The 22,139-nt window shown below is 36.7% G+C and overlaps 1 protein-coding gene across 1 annotated transcript in view; it reads left to right on the forward strand.

Annotated features, from left to right (window-relative positions):
* Positions 1 to 22,139, forward strand: part of PLXDC2 (plexin domain containing 2) — a 255,664-nt gene that overhangs the window by 161,670 nt on the left and 71,855 nt on the right. Inside the window, exons 5-6 of the mRNA XM_041408679.1 lie at positions 16,999 to 17,121; positions 19,957 to 20,075. Coding sequence (XP_041264613.1) covers positions 16,999 to 17,121; positions 19,957 to 20,075 — 242 coding nt within the window. The remainder of the gene's footprint in view (positions 1 to 16,998; positions 17,122 to 19,956; positions 20,076 to 22,139) is intronic.

Consider the following 22,139-nt stretch of genomic DNA (forward strand, 5'->3'; position numbering starts at 1 on the left):
TAACAGCTAGCAAAATTTCGGCTTCTTTTTTTTCTTTGGGGGGGTGGGGGGTGGTGGTTAGTGCTTTTATTTGTTTGTTTTTTTGTTGCTTCGCTTTTGTTTTGTTTTGGTTGGTTGGTATTTTTTGAAAGAAGGGTTGGGTTTGCTAGCGTTTATTTGGGTTTTTTGGGGGGGAGGGGTGAGGGGAGGTGGATTTTCTTGTTCATGTTACTGTTAGGAGACCTGGAAAAACTGTGCTCAAGTTATACTCAATTTTTTCACCAATTACAATAGATTTCATTAGAACTTTCTCCCTAACATGTGCAAGGAGAACTTGTGAATTATGTTTCACATTACTAACTCAATGGAAGCTCAGCAATATCAGAGTAGGATTTGTGTGTACTCTGTCAAGAGAGGTGCTTTTCTAAAGATCGCATCCATCACGTCTAAAGCTGTTCCTGAGTTTGGATGATTCACATTATGTGGTAGTTACATTTTGTCCTCTGCACTTATGAAAAATAAAATTGTCACACAGCAGTTCAATTTGGACTTCACCCAAGAGTTCCTACTACCTGATGCTGGTACTTATTCTACAGTGTATGAGTTTTCCCAGTTTACTAATTTGCAGGTCAAGTGAAGGGGTAGAACATGCACATCTTACAAGAAAATTAAATGTGCAAAACCATGCCAATGACACATTCTCAAATGAAAGCTTAAGCATAGCTGAAATTAAATTGTCACTACAGAAATGTGTTTGACTACACATCTCTACTTTGGAAGTGAGATATACTGAAGAGAAAATATGCAAATAAGTAATGCTTTAGTAGAAATGGTATGCCACTGTTTACTCTCTGTGTAGAGTTCCAGCATCCTGATCTACACAAAAATCACCCATGTTTTAAAACAATTAACAAAGGGAAACAGAAGAAAATGAAGCAATGGTAGTAGAAGTAAATGTACAAACCTGTAAAACCTACATATGGAATGATTAATGCCATCTGTACAAAAAAAAAAAAAAAAAAAAAAAAAAACCAAACAAAACAAAACAAAAACCACCCAATAGTATACAACTTGAGAAAGTGAAATGAAATAAGGAAAAAAATTGTCATATTTGTTCTAGAAAGAGAGGTAGCACCATCCCTTTGCCCAAAATTCCAGATTTTCTGGAATTGATTCTTCTAAATATATTCTCTGATACCTTTACCAGATTTTCTCTATTGGTTCTTTTAAATATATTCTCTGCTTGCTCATTTCAATAACTACTAAGAAATGAGAAACGTATCGGTGGCATTATAGAGTTGTTGTCTAGCTAGCAATAATATATACATGACAGAAAAGAGGTTTTTACAATATATATTTTCTATCTAAACAGTAACTATATGATCTGAGCATTATAAATGCTTAATTAAATGTACTGGGCAAAAGATTATTTTTGTTATTGTGATTTTTAAAGAAGCATTAGCCTTTGTGCAATGAAATCTGTCCTCTTTCTAAATGTAGAAGGGAAGATGGAATAGGAAACAGGACAAGAGAGATGGAACTCACTTTCAATTAAGGCATATATTTACTTATGTAGTTAATGAAATGAAAAAGGTAATTCAGAGTGCCTAATTTAGCCTTCTTGGATGAAAGCCTGTTAGTCTCTGCAATAGGATTCCCTCCTCAGAGCTGGCCCCTTCCCCCTCTGCAATCTGGAAACATGCTGAGATCAGCCAGTGCCAAGCATGCAAAGATTTCCTCTCTTGTGCCTAAGTGAATGTATGATTTCCATTTGCCAGAGGTGCAAATACAATTTTCTCTTGAGGTTGGATGGAAGGTCTGGTAGCAGCCTGAGGCAGAAAGGTCCCTAGGCCTGGCTGGATTCTGTTTTTCAATGAGTCTGTTCAGCAAAATGGGAAACACTGTCCATGGCATTCAGCCACTTGTGCTGCAAGACATATTTGACTGCCAAGAGGACTGCGTGTGAATGTCTCATTAGGGCTGGAGATCCTGACTTTGTGTTCCCAGATATCCACGCCATCATTTAAGGTAGTAACTTAAGAGTGTAGAAGTTTGAACTTGGATTCCATGCATGGCTGAATGGTAGCTGAGATTCTACTTCAGTGCTATGATAATATTGGTAGGAGATAGAGATAAGCATTCCCATTGTTAGAAAAAATTAGTAAGTGGAAAACAGGACTTCATGTCAAAACCACCAGCCTTTTTGTCCACTATGAGCACCCTGAATATTGACTGAACTCAACAGGTACTGAGGGACCTTGGAGCCTTTGCAGACACAGGCCCTTAGATACTTTTATAACTTGCTCAATGAGAAAACCCCTCTCTGCAACTGGTGGAATATTCAGCCCTTTAGGGCTTTTCATTTGTTTGTGTTTCCAGCTTTTGCAGAATAACTGAAGCATTACATATTGTCATAAAATGACTGGATTTTGTATAGCTTTCACGTGCATGTATTTTATGAAAAACTATTTTCCTGAGTGTTTTAAAATCTACATTAAAACTTAGGTTTTATATTTAACACAAATCGAATAGTTGAGTTCTCTCTTTGTGATTCCATCTTGTGAATTCATCACTCTTATTTTGATAGTGGTTTTAATGGCACTTGGTCCTTCTACTCTTTCTATAATTTATAAGTGATAAGAATTAGAGACATGTCTGCTTTTTTTTTTCTATTCAGAAATGGCTTGGCATTCATTTAAATCAAATTTAGAAGCCATTGTGTTCAACCTGATAAGGCTTAAGGAGTTTTCAAAAGCTGAAAGAAGGAGTGGGGATATGGTTTCTTAAGAACCAATGTTTTCTGCAATAGAGAAGCATTTCTGGTTGAGTGGTTTTAAGTATCTTGTTATAATAATATTTTAATTTCTTTTTACTGGCTTATTTTGAAGATGAACATGAATGTTGATCACATTGATCTTGAATAACCTTGAATGTTAGACATTCAAGCTCAAAATTTTCATACCATGTGATTTCCTTCTCATGCCTCATCACTGAATCTGAGTACTTGTACTATGTCTCTCCTGTGTTCAGAACCATCTTTCAGTCATTGTTGAAAAGGTTTTTCATCTGTCTTAGACATGTAGGCATGTGATTTCAGCAAGAGGAGATTAGGTCATCTTCCTAGAACTGATGAGAAAGAAGTGAAATCTATCAGATTTGCTCTTACTTCCCACTTTCAGCAGTAAAAAATTTTGTTAGATGTAGTTTAAGCCAAAAATTTTAGAAGGTTGAGAGGGAGTAGGCTAGCCCAATGAGAGTCTTAAGTGGAAATTGAAAGCTCAAGAGATTTTCAAAGTTACATGGATCATAACAAGATGTGGAAGGCTGGGAATTCATGAAGACACTGAACTGACAGCCTTCACAGCCAAGAAAAGAAACAGTTTCCCTCACTGCTGACCTTGCTGGCTAGCTATCCTGGGACAGCAGAAGTGCTTACACTGCAGTTCAGTGAAGTGGGGTGATGAAGAATTTTTTTGGTATTATTGCTGGTTTAATCTTCTATTCCATGGTAGGAAGTATGCAAGAGCAGGTAAAGTGGCTGGGGACTATTTGAGGATGAGGATGTGTTTATGTCACCTTGATGGATTTATTAAACAAGATAAAGAACTGGAAGTTGAATTTCAGTAGGAAAGTGTGAGTCTAGTCTTGGGGGCAAAAAGACTGGCAAGAAGATCATTAGTGACAGATTGGTGGCAACCACTTTTAAGGTTATAAATGCATCTGGGGCTTTTATTTTGGTGCCAGCCCTCTGTACTGTACACAAAAGGAAGGCATTCCTGTTCTGTGATTTCCAGGCAGTTTCCCCAAAAAAGTAGGAAAGGGAAAGGTTTCACTTCTGATACCAACCATAATATTAACAAATAGCTTCAGAGAATGCAACTAGACATGGTTCTCTGGTGACTGCTGCTTGGGTTTGGGCAGTACCAGAGCAGTCTTCTTTCCACTTTTACCTTTCCACTTTTACCTGCTGTAGAAGGAAAAGCAACAGTGGCAACATGGATCTATACATAATTATGTTCATCCTGTAGGTACACCTGTACCGAGTTTTCTTGTTCTAGGAGCTTTGCTGGTCTTAGTTGACATCATACATTATTTAGTTGAGCACACACAGATAAAATCAATGTTAGTCACATCAGTCACATTGGCAGAAATCCTCGGCAGTGATGCTTTTGAGATGTCTATTCTGTATGCCTGAGATTGTGCAGAGAGTAAGAAGTTGTAGTTAAGGTTTGTCTCCAATAAAGGAGGATGGGTAATGAATGGAGAAATTAGGGACAGAAATGTGTTCTTTAAATTCCCTGTTGAACTTGCATGTTATGCACTGCTTTAGAAAAGACCTGACAGAAGAAAAGAGCTGACAGAAGAAAAGAGCTGACGTGACCAATTGAAAACTGACTTCCTCTGCTCCAGACAGCTTAGTGCAAAAGAGGCAACAAGCACCAGTGCAGTTCAGGAGAGGATATCCCTCAGCTCTCCAGTCCAGTATTGTCAGTGTGTAGTACATGTGGGGTGATCATAGTGGCTTTGATTTGATGGCTTTCTCAATGTATCAGTCCTGTTGATCAGACATGTCCCAACCATTATTTCCTCTGTTAATAAAACATAATATTCTACCACAATGTATGCCAGTGTATCTCACACTCAGAGTCCTCCTTCTGTCACTTTGCTTGATGTAGGAAGTTGTAAGATATTCTATTTTGCAAAACCCTGCTCTGTCATTTACCGTACAAAGAAATCAGCATGCACATGATAGTAGGTCTGTTAATGTCAACAAAGTCTCTCTGCTGCTCTTGGTCCTTTGTGGTCTTGCCTTCCTCACCAGCAGTCACTGAGCTTAGGAAGCTGTGTTCTAGCTGTGTCAGGAATCACTACAACTTCACTGCTCACTGTTGTAGTGATTGACCTATGTCAGCAGTGTACAGATGAACCTGGGTCTGACCCCTTACCAAGATCCTGGTTTTCTGAAGTGTCTCATAAAATGCTTGTGTGACTAAAAGAGTTGCATTACCCTTTGTATAGCCATCCCTTCTTTACCTTTTCAGACGAATCAAACTTTCAAGAGGCCACTACTTGGATTCAGTAACAAAATCTTGGTCACTGCTAGCCATGACTTCCCTTTCATATACTCAGCACAATTAGTAACAGTGGGTAAAAAGCTGGTTCTTCCTTGCTTACATTTACAAAACACATTTCTCGTCAGAACAAATTATGATTGTTTTTATGTGTTTTCCTGTTTATGGTGAATTTTAAGATATTGTAATCATCACTGAGGACCGGCCATTGCAAGTGAGTCCCTAAATCAGAGGACAGATCCACAGTTTTGTGAGAAGATTGTCAAAGCATAAATAGTACTGATGTTAACCTTTGAAAATTTTCTTTGTTGTCTTAGTGCTTCAAAGTGTATACTCAGGGTGGACATTGAAATCTTTTCTTCCTGTCTGTTTCTTAGTTTCTTGACAAGGGTCATCAAATCCTGTGGCAAAAAAAAATATTTTTCCCTCTATTGAGATGTATATGCACCTTACCAAATGAGATCGTGTACTCTGAACAAGTTATTATGTTCCTCAAAATAGGGATGTGAGTTGCCATACTACTTGTGAAAGTAGCAGCTTTTAGGGTGCAAAGTTTGTGCAAGAGTGAAAGTAATAATCAGTTCCCTAATGGAGCCATGACAGGAGAATGATGACAAGCCATATGTCTACACTCTCTCAAGGGAAATAAATAGAACCTGCATTATTTTGTTCGAACTGAATGAAGTAAAAAAATTCATAGGTTCTCCATTTTCCCTCTGCTGCCATTCATGACCTGCAACAATGAAAACAACTATGAGTGCAGGTGGTAGCTGAAAGCAGTTTTGTTTCTGCACCTGCCTGTGCATGCTTCCTGAATTTAATCTTTCACGAACTTTATTTCTTAAAAAAAAATAAATAATAGAATGTGAACATGACTATTTTTTTTTCCCTGGGATTTCATGGGAGGCAAGATTTTCTTCTTGCATCCTGGTGGTTTAATCCATACTCTCCGTTTTGTTAGTCATTCAAAAGGAAGTGGTTAAAATGCTCATGGAAAGAACTGTCACCACTCTTCTGTAGCTGTCATCTGATGTGAAGAGCTGCCTATTGTGTCTTATGCCGCAGACAGACATTTCCCACCAAAGCATGATGAAACAGCCTTATCCTCATTACAGTTAATGTCTGTCTAAGGCTTTCTGCCTTAGATTAAGACTAGACTTCTAGCTTTCCTGATATAACTTTTATCCTTTGGCTGGGTGATGAGACATGGGGCTACAGTTATGCTTTACCAGCTGCTAATGTTGAAAGGAATGAGCATGTTTTCTTTGGGCAGATCCTAAATGGCTGTTCCTTGGCAAATACAGTCCAGCCACATCTGATGATTACTTTTACTAAGTCTAAACCTAATTATGTTGTAACCTGTGCTTTGGCTTGGGAGGCAGGGATCACTGTTTATGTACCCCGTGATTATATGGCATTTACCACAGATATCCTATTGCTGCTTGTAACTTACCATATGATTAAATGACCAACATTTATCATCAGAGTGAAGTGTGCATTGTATCATATATCTGCCATAATGTATAACAACATTGTAACTTAAGCCCTCTGCTTTTTAGAAATTAATTTTTGGTCTAGTTTAGTCTAAAGACCTTTTCTGTTTAGTTCTTATGCCTCTTCTTCCAATAGTCATATTTTAGCTCGTCACGCGATGGTCAAAATACTTACAGAAAACATTTTCAATCCCAGTCATTTAGAATTTCTTTCAGATCATGTATCAGTGCATGCTGAATTTATGAAAGATGACCCTTCCGGTCTTTTGCAAATGTCTAAAACACATGAACCATGTGGTTTTATATGTATTTTTACTGAGGTGCAGAAACGTAAACCCAGTTTGATGTTTCTGTTGGTACATGCTGCCCAGTGCTATAAGGCACCCCCCTGGCAGGGCTGATGTTGTTGTACAATGAAGTGCCCAGGCAATCCATCACAGCATGTGCAGTATTCCACTGATGAATACACTTCAACCTGTTAGAACCAGCCATGAGACTTGGCAGAACTGTATTTACTAAAGGGCTTTGCAGAGATTGCAAACAAATCAGCTTCCTGCTGATGGCTTTTTAGGCCTATGAGAAGCTGAACTATACAGGTACCTGCCACACACAGCCTAGCCGTGGCCTATTTCTCACTCTGACTGCATGGAAAAGATGGGTTATCACAGGTCTGAAATCTTCAGGTGGAAGGATCAATTCCCTTGTGCTCCTAAATCTCTGCAAGCACAACTCCAAAACAGGCTCACCACCGCTGTTTCTTAAAGGGGCAACCACACTTTGAGACCTTCTGGAAATGGTACCAAAGACTTTTCTTTAAATTTTTTATGTCCATAAGTGAAATCATTAACTTGTCCCTTTAGAGTGCTTATTCAGTCAAAAAAACCCCACTATTGTAAAATAAAAACCGCAGAGATGTTACTTTTATTTCAGTCTTTTTGTTCAAAGTTGAAGTTAGTATACTTCCCATGACAGACCCGTAATCATTTAGTTCAAACTAGTATTGAAGTTTTTTTGTCCTTTATTCTTTTTGGTCAGATAATTAAAACCTTGGACTTGGAACTGTGATACAGCACAGGTCCTGTTCTAATAGGAAGACAAGGGAAAGCTTTTTCTTTAATTAAAATAATTAATTTGAAATGAGAGTGTAATTACCCAGTTTGACAGTGCAGATTTTCCTGACATCATTATGGGACTTTTGTTAAGTTACTTGCTTAGAGAGAAAGCTTCATCTTTTTGGATCTGGATGAATATCTTCCTGTATTAATGGCACTGAGGAAGCCATTTTGGTCTTCCCATTCCCATTATGTATTACAAAGTTCTGTATGATCATGAAGGTAAAAACCCTGAAGGTCTTTAGTACTGAAATTTTATAAAACTGAGAGATCATACAGGAACACTTTATACAGGCAATATTTCTCTTTATGGAAGGGAAATTTGTCCATTTCCCTACCTATTTGCAAAAGTTTTTATTGTGTGTTTTAAACTACAGATCAATACAGTAATTTCATGTAAAGTAATTTGCTTTAATGTAAACTAATGTAGCAAAAGAGAGGAAACACAAGCTGTTTGATGTTACCAAAGCTAATGTGATTTAATTCTCAAATTCTAAACACTGAGGCTAATATATTCTAATTTTCCCCCACTTGGATTTTTGCCTTTTCTCTGTTTAGTTCTGCTCATGTTGTTCTAGGCCAGATGTTTTCGTAGATTAGCTCCACAACTGAAGAGCATAGCCCAAAATGATTGTGAGGTAACAAGTGTACAAAGGAGGCAAAGAATGTGCAAGACCAAAATTGTCTCAGCTTCAGGATACAGTGTGTTTCCTACAAATCTAGTTGAATATTGTAGTCATTTCTTGTTGTCTGCTCCTCACCACACCAGCCTGCCACCTTCACCACCTACACAACATTTGTCCCCTGAACAGAGAGATAGACCAGCAAACTGATCTTAATCAAAAAGGTTTGGTTTGGGGTTTGTTTAATTTTGACCCAGGGTAGAGGTTCCTCATTCAAAGTGTTGTCTGCCATTAATTTCACTAAGGTGAGAAATAAATTGCTAGTGAAATTTGACGGGTGGTGTACCCAGTCCTGTGCGTCAGGCTGAAGTGACGGAAGGGGGCAGAGCTAGAAAAGCCACTGCTTTTCCATTACAGTGGCTGCATTCGAGTCCCCTCAGGAGGGATGCAGAGCTGAACAAGAGAACAGGATAACATGTTTATATTGATATAACCTTTAATTGAGCAACATATATGAGCAAGAACCTCTTTCAGAACACAAAAATACAGCTTGCCTCCCCTGAAGCCCAAGTTGTACGTGGATATTTACCAGCTCCTGTCTCACTGTTCTGAGCTGTACATTCACTGCTGAACAGTTCTGCTTGAGGCAAACCCACACTGCCTCACCTCTCTGAACTCTGTGTGCAACACCAAAAAATGTAGGGGGAGAGCAAGGGATTGGACAGCACACACTTGTGTCAGGATGTTGACAGTAGAAGAACACACAGCTAAATGCTCCTCTGAAAAATTCCCAACAGAATAAAACCCATGTTCATTATATGCTATTTCAGTATTATTTTTTACGTGTACATGCGAAATGTAACTTAGTGTGGTATCTGAAACTTCTCTAATGTTGCATGTTAGCCTCTGCAGTCTTCCCTGACCTGCTGTGTGCTGTTGTTTTACATGAATGTGAATATTATATACATGGGATTTCCTTAAGTAGTTTATGAAGGATTAACAGGCAATACAATACTATTATGTAATTAATCTCTACATAAAACGCCCAAAGTTATGTTTCAAATAACATTGATGTCTTGCAGTAAAACCCCAGACATTCACCAAACTGTCCTTCTATTATGCATAAATTTAAAGAAGGTTTTTTAAAATTTGAAAAATTTTATTTTGGTGTTCTGCAGCCTTGTTGCTTCAAACTTTTATAGAATGAATGACAACCCAGTTTGATGGCATTCAGAATTTTTCTAAACTCTATTATTATTTTCCTTACTGATTTTTTTTGAAACATTGGAGAATAGTGATTTCATCATAAACTGAAAGAATTTTATTTTTTTTAAATTCCTGTGTTTCATGTGACTCAAGTTTCCTGTGATTTATCAAGTGAGAAATAACTTTGAAAGTTAGCTGGAAAAAAGAGGAGAATAAACAGAGCAAGGACAAAAGCTTATGACAGTTATTTTTATTAGACTCTGTGGCAATGTAAGAGAGAGACAGCAGCAAAAGTAAAAAAAAAGTCTGTATTGATATTACAACAGTTTGATTCAAACATGAACCCATTCCCCTCCTCAATTATATTAAATGTCTACAAACATTAAAATACCATCCAAAAATCATCCAGTACCATCCAAATTTTTTCTTTTTATTGGTGACAATATCTGTTCAGGCATGAAGATGTTTTTCCCAACCAGTAAATAGCAGAAATAGACTGCAAAGCACCAGAAAGAGATTGCAAAATTAGATTTTCCTCTAACAGCTCTATTCAAGCCTCTTCCAAGGATTCAGCAGCGCCAAAGTTACTACAATGACACAGCTGCTAAGATATTTATCCCAAGTGAGATAATCCTCCTGTCAGCCTCTTTTCTCTGGTTCCAGTCTGTCTAGGAACTGTGATGGTCTTTGTTTGGCTGAAGCTGAGAGGCTCTTGGGAGCTATCACATGGTGATGTCTCACCAAGTAGATAAAGTATTTCATGCCTCTTTCCAAGAATTTTCTCTAAGGAAGTATGATCAGAGAGGAATAGATACAACCCATTAAACTCTAAATAACATTGTGGTTTCTTTCTCCTGAAGTTGAGAGCACTGCAATTTAGAGTAATTAAAAGTATATGAAGGGATACTTCAATTACAATTATATTTGCAAGTTCTCTGCATTCCATCATTGTCCTTTCTTAAAAGTCCTCTTGCTCCTATGTTCTACCTAGTGGTATCTAACAGTCTCCTGACAAGGTATGTCTTGTGGCATTGTTTTTCAGAAGAAAAACATCTACTGGAAGAGTTTCGTGATACATTATCCCCTAAATTCCTTCATTGAGCTAAATAGGATATTAATCAGAATATGTCATATTCCACTGGATCGCGTACTTTTCAAAAAGAGAGTGAATAACAGGGAAACTACAGCAAGCTGGAAAACTTACTGACATTTACTCAATGTCATATATTGCATGTTCCCAAATATTCCAGATAATGCTTGCTTTAAGTATTAACAAAGCAGCAGGAAAAATAATGGTGCAAAACCAATTTTCTGGTTTTTAAATATCTTCATAAGATAACACAGAAGTACAGAGAAGAGTAGGAGAATTGTGGTTAGCTTTTCTTTTTACCTTCATGCACAGACTCACAAGAAAGCCTTGTAAGGTTATGCAATTAAGAAAAACACTTATGCTCATGTCTTCTGGGGTTTAGCTTTCAGATAGCCCACTTTTTCAGGCCAGAAGAAATAGGTTAGACATTCAATCTAGTCAAGCAAATGCAAACCAAAAAAATATGTATAATCTCTCTCTAATTCATTTTTCCCAGAAGGCTAGAAAAAAAGTCATAAGATAGCATGAGAGATTGGTTCATTTTACACTGATCTTGAAAGCTCATTAATGTATTTAACTTTCATGGGTTGTCTGAGGGATCTGGAGTTGCTGTTATCCTTTTGTTTAATTATACTGTAATCTTCATGCAATTACATTGATGATAAAATTCTTCTACAGACATAACAATAAATTAGCCATCTGGGGATAAATGACATTACTTAAAGCTTCCTTCACTAAAATATCAAAGAAAAAATAATATGGCTATATAGGACAAGGCGTGAAAGTAAATTGCATTATCTGTTTCTAGAATTCAGCATTCCAATGTATTTTAGAGGCTTAATAGCATAACATATCCTTGAATTTACTTCATAAAGAAATAGTTGGTGGAGAAATATCAGGAAAAGCACAGGCAAAGCCATTCCAGCATAGTTGAAAAAGATACGGGGCAAAGTTTTGTGGGCTGTGCTTTATACACCTGTGCAATACTTTTCAGCTCCACCCAATTAATACATGAGCAACACTACTTCTGATGTTTTATTTCCCCATATCTTGCCATGTTTCCATGTAAATGTCTTTTGTGTAGTTTATTTCCAGAAACAAGAATAGGTTCATCAGGTTTTTACTGCTACTGCTGAGGAGAAGAAACAAAATCTAAGATAAAAATGTGGTACGTTGGAAACAATGAGATGTAAAATAAGAAACATCCTGAAAATTAAATGCAAGTCAAAATTCTCAGCAGCAGTAATCAAAATAATTTCCAAAAAATCTTACATCCCCCTAGACTTTCAACAAAAGAGAAAACTTGCAACTTTGGATCAATCAATAATAAATTTTTTGCTCTTTATGATAGCAGTGACATGGCTATTTGAAGGTATAATTTCTCATCAACTTATTTCACTGCTGTTATTTACCACCAGCAGACAAAATGGTTCTTTTTCTCTCTCATTTTCTTTTTCCAGAACATTTTTTCCTTTTCAGAAGACAAAAGATATTATATAGTTTAAATAACCTGATCTGGGCAAGAGCTAACAAATAATGAGGATAAGACTGGTACATTAAGTGCTGTTTCAGCTGCAACTTTCCATCTGTCTTCTACTAGAAAATAACTAAAAAAAAAATTAAAATTCTTATCAAGAAACCAGAAATTCCAGTAATTTGGGTAAATAATGTTGTTTTGCATATTAGGTAAAATAGTTGATATACAAAATTAAATATGATGTATATTAAAAAATCAAAATACTGAGTTAAGTTTAAGGTGTATTAGGGATTGTAGTAATCTTTAGGCAGCAGAGTGACTGCCTCTGTGGAAGGAGGTGGGGGACTGGCCTTTACCAGACAGAGAAAGATCCATTGCAGGGGACAGCTGAGCCTTGGTGGCACCTCTAGGGGAGCTTATTTAAGAAAGTATAAAAAATGTTGCACTTCAGTGTCAGGAGTGAGGCAAAAAGCATGAAAAAAAACCACTGTGAACACCAAGGAGAGAAAAGAAGAGGGAGGAGCTTGTCTCCTTTACAAAGCATCTGTAAAGGGGACCAGGCTGGAGTAGATATTTCCTCCCAGACCATGGGAGAGCCACACTGAAGCAAATATCTACTGCAGCCTGCAGAGGACCCCGCCCTGGAGAGGTGGAAATGTCCTGGAGGATCCATGGGCTGTGGAGTTCTCACGATGGAGCAGGTTTACCCTAAAGGACTGCAGACCATGGGAAAGATCTATGGTGGAATAGGAAAAAAAATGAGAGGAAAAGGACTGACACAGATGAAGTGTCATGAACTGACCACAAGTCGTATTCCCTATCCCCCTGCACTGCTCAGTGTGGAGGAGGAGGTAGAGGATTTGGGAATAAAGGAGGGACACTAACTAAGCCTGGGAAAAAGGGAGGGGTGGAGGGAAGGTGTTTTAATCTGTCTTTCTCACTATGCAAACCTATTTTATCTGGCAGCAAATTAAATTAACTTTCCCCAAGTCAGTTCTTTCTTGCCCATGACAGCAATTGGCAAGTGTTCTCCCTGTTTGTGTCTGGACACACACATTCTTCCATTCTATTTAGTCCCCTTATCCTGTTGAGGAAGGGCTGTGAGAGAGCAGCTGGGGGGACAGGGGGCAGATGGCAAAAGTCAACCCACCACAGAGAGAGACAAGGGTTTATCTTACAAGATAGTTGTCAGGCAGCGTAGAAGATGGTTATCAACCTAGATAATTCTTTTTTGTTGCTATTGTTGTCTGCATATCTCATATCCTACCATCTCTTTAGACACACTTCAAAGGACTCATTGCCTGTGCTACCTTGAAACTACATTTTGTCATTCTGTTGGAAAACATTGTCAAAAAATTTTCTAAGTGATACTGAGTTTGTGCACAGCTAAGAATATAAAAAAAGGAAATCACAGAAATCTGATGTGCAATGTGTTGTAATATTAAATTTTATTTGTAAACTTGATATGTTAGCATGTAACAGATGAGCATATTTTGGAATGGATAAATATAGGCATAAATGCATTCTTAAATCAAGTCAGGGTCCTGTATCAAGTGGGACTGTGCTTTCATGCTTAAGTGGTAATACATATTTTTTCCCTGTTTGTGTGAATGTAAATTTGCACCCTGTGAGAACTAGAAGTATACTCTTCTTGATTCACAAGTGGTTTTAGTATTAGTTTAGCCTTAGTTTTAGCTAAATTTATATGTACATATTAGACTTACAAAATGCTGGGCATTTTTCCCTATTTGTCTTCATTTCAGTATTTAGGAGCATATTATGCTTCTAGGTATAGTGTTTGTGGAGAGTTTTGGAAAAGAGCTCTACCAGTGCCTCCCACAAAGGAGAGATTAAGTGGTTCAGGAAATTGCAGGTCTGAAAAATTCTTCCTTGACTAAATGAATCAACCACAAGCATTAAGCATTGTCAGAAAATTAGGTCACAGATAACATAAGCCAATTTTCTGCGGAACTCCATTCCAGAGTAAGTTAATTTTACTTTTGCTGTTCTTTTTAAGTCATAGTTGCAATGATAAAATGCCCATGGTCAATGGTGGCATCATCTTGTGAATCTCTGGGATGATTTGAAATGACTTTGTGTTTCTTTTCAAGTTGTTCTGATGCATGACTGGAGTTCTCATTAGAATGATCTTCATGCAAGGCCTGCCTGCTTCCCAGCTATCATCCACCTCCTGCTTTCCATTTTTGTCTATAGTAGAGCTGCATCCGGCAAATACTTTGAAATACGCTTTGTGGTTACTAATTACTTGGGCTGATTTACTTAGTTAAGTGTTCCAGCACAGTTGAGTCCTTTCTTTTCCTATTGTATCTGCCTCATTATTAGTTATAAGGGTGACATTTATAATCTAAATGGGATGAAAGCATGAAAGGGAGGCTGTGTAAGTGTAGGATGATTGTGCAAGGGACGAATAAGTACTGAACTGTTAAGGCTAATTATAATGTACAAATATGGATTCAAAGGTTTTGTTTGTATTTTCTTAAAAATATTTTTAAGGAATGGTTTCAAGGTTATAGACCTATCCACAACTGTGTTAAAATATGTGTGCAGATGTCCACAGGGATAATGAGCAGCACAGAGTATGAAATAGAATTCTGTGTAATAATACTTACTAAAAATGTCTAAATAAGCATAAGGGATTATTTATCAAAGGAATGACATTTTAGAAGCAAACACTAATAAGCAGGAAATAGTGAAAATGCCTTTCAGGAACTATACTTTGGCAAGGTATTTGGCTATCTTAAAATAAGTAATAGCGTAAAATCAGCCACATTTGTACATTCTGAAAGCTCACATTTATAAAAGACTTGTAAATATGTGTGGGCAGATTCTCTTTCTAAGCTGTTGTTTCTCTCTCCCTATCAATAACCAAAAGAAAAACGTGGTATTTAGATATTCAATTGGAGGAATCTGCTCCCCAGTCTCCCCCTCTGCCCCTAGCAAAAAAAAAAAAAAGTTTTAGTTTAATCCTAAGAATTAATTTAGTCATTAGTGAGTGCCCAAATATTAAAATACTGTATCTTTTGAATACACAGATATGTTTTAAATGAAGAAAAAAATCTCAATTCCTAGGTCACCCCTTTGTCAGATGCCAAATCTTTGCAACTGAATCTTTTGTTGTATTTTCCCCACACTTAACTTTTTCTTAAGCCCCCTATCACCACAACAAGAGCTGACTTCACAGAACAAGATGTTATCTATAAGTAGCCATGCAGGAGAATTAGTCCAGAGAGCCACCTTGTTTGTTTATAGCATCTTATGACTTCTAGAACTAGTTCCATGAGCAGCTGTCAAACATTTAACTGTGTATTTCAGAAGAGTGCAGGAGTAGAAGGATGCCTAAAGCACTACAGAAACTTATTTTTTCATGCACTCAGGGATTTCCTAGATCATATAAAACAAACCTGTTAATGAACCCTCTCATCTCACACTGGTTAAGGTGGAGATATTGTTAAGAAAGTGAGGTTGCACACTAACAGTTTTTTTATACTATACATTAATAGCAGTTTTGATCAGGTTCGTATTTGTTTCTGGAATTTCACAATCATGTTTCAGAGTTATATTTATAGGTTACTTCATCACATGTTGTATTGCCATGGTACTAAAGGTAAGAAGAAATGTGCTCTTGGCCTTGGCAGTGAAGGGTTTTGTAGAGGAAGAGGACTCTCAATATGATTGAAAATGGAAAAGGAAACACAAACCAGCATAATTAGTGTTGAAAATAATGCTATAATTTTCCAGTAAATAATTATATTTCTTAGATATGTCTTTCTAATATTTTTTATGTTAGAAAATTTTCAGCTCTGATATTATTCTTGTTGTTGAGATGTTTGCTGTTAGAATATACATCATTGAATCAATAGAAGTAGAAAAAGCAAAAACATCATAAGACACCCTCTGCTAAACACTAGGAGGAGAGGTAATATGCAAACATCAGTTTTGAAGATCTGTCTGCAGCTCAAATCAACTTAAAGGCAAGGGGTAGCAAAAGGACTCATTCTAGGACAATGGGAGATTTTAAATCAAGCTTTCATCTGGGCACTTAAAATAATTAGTTCCATTAGCCAGTTGAAGTGGAATTGGCAAACCTAAACAACACAGGTTTATTTGTAGACCATTTATTGTTTAACATAGAAGGAGGTTCTTGCCATTACAATACACTTATGTTTGCTTTGAAGAAAAATGCAGAATTACTGTGTTCACCATAGATGGCTGGTCTTTCAAAGGAAGGGCTCCAATTCCAAACCAGCAAGAGGTTTTGGATGAGCACTTCAGATGAAAGAGGCCCACTATTGATCTGAGGAGTACTGTCGATTCAGGGATAAATAGGACAGACTAGTGAGACCTGACACAGCAGAGAATGTCATAGAAATGTTGTTTGCCTTATAAACCTGAAAAAGTCCTATCTGCTCCACTTTTCATCTGACTTTTTTTTTTTAAAGGAATTCACCTTTAGTCTGAAATAGTCCCTTACTCTGTGTCTCTAGAAATATGAAAAATGGTTAGACTAACTTTAAAGGAGGTCACAGATTGCATGAGCAAAACAAATTGCAGATTTTTGGAAAAAATGGAAGAAAGCACTATGGAATATGCCTGGTGGTAAAAGGCTTATTTTCATAGTGCCACATACTTGCATTTTGCTCTTAACTGGAGTTATTCTTCCTTGAGTTTTCACTGTTTTTATTTCTTGAAAAACCTTCTTGAACTATTTGTTCCATTATTCATTTTGGATCTTGTTTTTCTGGCAGCCATCACAGATGTTTTTCTGAAATTTTAGCTCTTATTTAATTCACTATAAAATTTGTGGTGGGATTAATTTCTCTCAGATGACCCTTTAATGCTCTGGCAATGCCTAATTCAACCTGCCATTCCATTAAAATCTTTTCAGAATTTACTGAAATGGTCTCAATTTTTATTTTTTATTGTAGGTTTCATATATACTGGAGAAGTTGTGCATCGAATGCTAACAGCTACTCAATATATTGCACCCTTAATGGCAAATTTTGACCCCAGTGTGTCAAGAAATTCAACAGTCAGATACTTTGATAATGGTATGTAGCAGTCCTTTTCTGTATCCCTTGGCTCCACTTATTTTCCTAAATAACTATTTCAGAAGAAAGCATTGAGGATTTTTAATTTTTTTTCTTTTTGTTTTTAATTTAGAGGCTGTATAAAGCATGTGACTTGACATCTATAAGTAAATATTAATTTAGAACACAGTAAAGAATTAATAATGCCTTTTCTTAGTTGAGCAGATATCATCTGGGTGTTGCAGTACATAAACTCAAGCTAGCAATGCATTTTAACAGTTTTAGAAGGGAAAATCTGTCTTATATAAGAGTGTAAATTCAAAGTGTTACTTCAAAGTATTTATAGTGAATACCATCTGTCCACTACCTAAAATGAAAATAGCGTTTGTGAAGTGCAATAGCAAGTGTACACAGAAGCAGGGCAGGGATAAGGTTAATAAACCTGTCAATGACTAAGTGTTCATGGAGTACCAGAATTGGAATCCAATACACTCATCTACACCACGAGCTCTCAACAGTTCCTTGTAAAAAAGATTGAAAGAGGAAAAGGCAAGGTGCTGTGTTGCACTTGAAACTCTGTGAGAAGTTTCAAAGCCCTTGAATGTGTGGATATTTTTCTCTTGAAGTCAGTTGTAATCAATATTTCAGAAACATACCCAATGTGGTTAAAAGCACCTGGTGCTTTACCTCAGGCCTTTAGTGATCAGCCACAGTGACAGTTAAAACTTATAGAGTTTAGTATTGGGAATAAATATCTGGCATCCATGACTTCTAAATTGTTCTGGGTACATCAGTGCTATTTTATGTATGCTAATTTATAGTGAATTTTTTAAAAATTGCCAGCAGGTTCAAAAATATTTCATATTTCCAATAATATTTTAATTAATTAGATCAGTTAACAAAATGTATTCTGTATCTTTTACATCTAGTCATAACCTTTCCTTACGATCTAGTCATTGCAATGTTTGTTAAAAATCCAATAGAATGTTTTCATGAGAAAATCCTACTCCTTCCATGAAGAATTTTGAAACTGAAAAAGATGTAATTTTCACGTTTTAAATTATTTAACATTTTGGCCAGAGATTTTTCATCTTTACTTAAAGAATCTGAGGATTCTGGAGAAATGTTGCTAATGCTCATTATAGTCCTGACTTCCAGTCTTCACACCAGGGGTACCAGGCTGTATCACATGGCTTTCATTAAAAGGTTGAACAGTTCCTTGAGAATTTGGATTCTTCTTTATGTGCAATGCATCTTCTTTTGAGCTGCATGGGCTTTAGGACAAAGAATTTTCTATCTTAACATAAGTAAAAAGGAACTGAGCAGATTGTATCTTCAGCACCTTATTTCTTACTCATCTGTTCTTTGTCCCCATGAGTAAGTGCTCTGCCACAAAGCAGCATCTGTAGTGGAAAAGCACAGAGTGTGAGGATCCATCAAAGTCTCACTGGTGGAGCTAGCTCCAAGGAACTCAGGTACACACAAATCTACATAAAAGCCTCTGGAATGAAAGGACAGTTTGAGTGGCAGATGATTTCCATTTTAGCTTGGGGCTCTGAGGTACACATAGATCTGAAGTGCTCAGTGACTGACTAGAAGAAATTCTGGCTAATTGTGCTCTAACAATATTACAAGTTATAACTTTACATTTAAAAGAAATGTAATAACTTTACATTTAAATTAAAATTTAATTCAATAGAATAAATATTCAAAAAGTAGTTAATGAATGTGGTCACAAAGGAAAAAATGCACTGTGTGCACAATTAATGAGTATCTACTATGCAGCAAAACACAAGGGACAATAATGTGTTGGACTTGGTGCAGTGTGGACCCAAAATTTGCATGCTTATAGTTTCATGACAAACCCATCTAGATGTGTTCATGACAGCTGCAGCACAATCTGTAACAAAAGATTTTTCAAGGACATATCAAAAATATATTGAGCTGAATATGTACTGACCCATCATGAGCATTCTAGGAAGAAAGGAAATTAAAGTCTGAATGAAATCACATAACTGCCATTACTGCCAAAAGAAGAAGTTTTTTAGGAAGGCATGTAAAGATGAAAACGTTATTTTTGGTAACTCAGTTTTGGTGATAAGTGTCTCAACATCTGTAAAATATGCTCACAGGGTATGCAAGTTGCTTGAGAAATATTTTTAGTGTGGTAAGTGCTTCTTCAGCCAGTGAACTCCTGTGAATATTAACAAGGCTCTTGCAACTGAGTCTCTGCATACCAGACTCAATATTTACCCCGTCTATGACTTCTCAGTGAGTTTGGTTTAAACTACATTTATTTATTGCCAACACCTAACATTTCTCAATTTACAGAACCTCAGCAAGGGCTTGCACCATGCAGGAAAAAAAATATATTATTTAATTAATGCATAGTTAATGGAAGAATCTGAATTCTTGAAATAATAACTTTCACTAAGCAGGGAATGCTATTAGCACTTCACATTTCAAAGTCATCAGGGTTTATGTAGAGAGTGTAAAGAATGCTACTGCAGAGAAGTGGTAATGGCAGCACGCCTGGACCTCTGGATCCTACCTTTAGTTGATTTCTTGTGCAATTTCAAACAGATTGACCAAAACACTTGACCACTCTTGCTTTAGCAGTAGCTGAGTTGCTTGTGTGGCACTGTGTTGTCTACATTTCAGAGAATTTCAGTTTTAACTTGTGTTTATCTTATCTTTGGCATTTCAAGGTGTGGAGTTGAAAGTTGCTAGAGAAAGAGAAATCACTGTTCTCGTTTCAAGTAACTGCAGTGAAGTACTTTTCCTACAGTCAGTTAATATATTTCTCACATATTTTTTCTTCCTTTTGCCTCTCTATCCCCACTCTGGGGTTCACAGGCACAGCACTAGTTGTCCAGTGGGACCATGTACATCTGCAGGATAATTACAACCTGGGGAGTTTCACTTTTCAGGCCACCCTTCTCAATGATGGTCGTATCATTTTCGGCTACAAAGAAGTAAGTTTGGTCTGAGAATTGTCATTTAAGTGGACAAATTACTTTATGCATGTCAGGAATTTCCCTACATTTTCATGGGGAGTGAAAATTTTTGAAAGATCAGTTATATAAGATAATTTCATTATACTGCTTGTAAGATCACTATTTTGATGAAAATGATGTATCATTATTAAAGTGATGTTCATATAATTGACTTTAAAAATATCAACATGACACAAATGTACTAATCCTGGATTTCAGCTGGGCTTTTTTGGGTGTTTGTGAGTGTTAAATGCTCAGTAAATTCCTGGGCTTTTGGTAAATTCCCCATGGGTTTTGAAAGGTAGGATCTAATTTTTTCAATTAGTCTACTCTTTACCTGTTTCAAAATACTCTAGAATCAATGGTTGTTGTTAAAATCTCACCTGTTTCCTGCATCTGTAGCTTTTTGGCAACTCACTTATTTCAAAGTTCATATATTTGAAACAAGAAATAACTGGTTTGTATTGCTAGCTCTGAGGTTTTCCATCTGTTTGGTGATAAAATTGCTTAGATTGAGGCCATTTGGTTTGCCTTCATAGCACCAATATGTTGTCTTAAATAGGCTCCTGTGCATTCTACAAGTGTTTCAGAATTCCATTTGTTGCTTTGAGTGATTTTTTTTTTCTAGAGTTGCTAGAGCTCTGGAAACTATAGCCTGTTTGAATTTCAGTGTTTTTGCCAAGAAAGGTTGGAGCAGGTGATCCTTGAGTTCCCCTTTCAGTCTGGTATTCTATGATTCTCTGATTTATGCAAATTAGAATGAGAAAGTAGACAAGCTTAAATCTCTAGTGACGACACGATGTCTTTTTTGTTTGTATTTTGGTTTTGCTCCGTTTGGCTTTTTATTTGTTTTTTGTTTTTTGGGGTTTTTTTTGGGGGGGTGTTTTTGTTTGGGTTTTTTTTTTTGTTTTGTTTTGTTGTTTGTTTGGTTTGGTTTGGTTTGGATTGGATTTTTGTTGTTTTAATCTGTTTGGCATGCACACTGTGACTTTCTCTTCAAAATGCAACTCCATTATTCTCCTTATAGTAAGAAACTCTAATGAGTGATACAACCAATTGTCCAGACTTGGATAAATCTCTTTTCTCTTCTCTCTCTGCTGTAAAACACTTGTAAACCTTCAGGCTCATTTTCGTGCCTGTGTTCTAGCTGTGCACCTTTAATGAAGCAGAAATAATAACATTCCTCTGCCATTCACTAGCAAGCTAGACAGGATCTGGGTTTTTCTGCTAGCAGCAGTCATACCTTCACTTAAGACAGATGCCTTTGCAGCTTGGTAAAGGATTGCTGCAAGATGTTCTTACTGGATCAGTATTGTAGAATCAAGAAACTTCTGGTATGCCCATGTACATGGCTTTCCTTTTCTTATAAAAGACATGCTGATGCAAGGTTTTTTCTGAATGTTAGGTGCAGGTTACAGTCTTCATCTATGAAAATGCAGTTTATTTGCATTTTGAATCCAACTTCTTGTAAGCTTTACTCTGCTTAGGACAATGGAGCTCAATTGTACTTGATCAAAAGAGTGTGAACTAAAAGCTTTGATTATTAAAGTTGTTGAAAACTTTTTAAAGAAAATCAAAAACTCCTAAAGACTGCACAAAATTCCCCCCCTTCAAGACCTAGAGAGGTGGAAATGGATACTAGTTATAAGATAAATTTGTCAAGAACTATATATGCATTCTGACATTAAAATGGTGACATTTTCTGGAGACTTCTATTCCTGGTTATGAGATGCACTGCACTCCCTGTTACTATCTAGCCCTGTGCAAATTTGATCCAATATGGGTTATAGAGGTTACTGCTCTAAATTGAAAGTATCTGGCATACATTTTGCACAAAAGAAAATGATGATACAGAGTGTCAGGTAGTTGAAAACATTATTCATTTAGGAAAAGAGGAGTAAATGGGCCACTCCTTTACCACAGTGGTTCCTAGAATTGCAGGGAAGTATGATATCTAATCCATGGATAAGCAATTTCTGAGCTACAGTGCACAGGCTGCTTGCTCTCATTACACTACTGGAATCTTCCCCCAAAACCACATTG

This window comes from Onychostruthus taczanowskii, unplaced genomic scaffold (assembly GCF_017590055.1).
Source record: "Onychostruthus taczanowskii isolate IOZ18803 unplaced genomic scaffold, ASM1759005v1 scaffold3, whole genome shotgun sequence".
Classification (NCBI taxonomy): Eukaryota; Metazoa; Chordata; class Aves; order Passeriformes; family Passeridae; genus Onychostruthus; species Onychostruthus taczanowskii.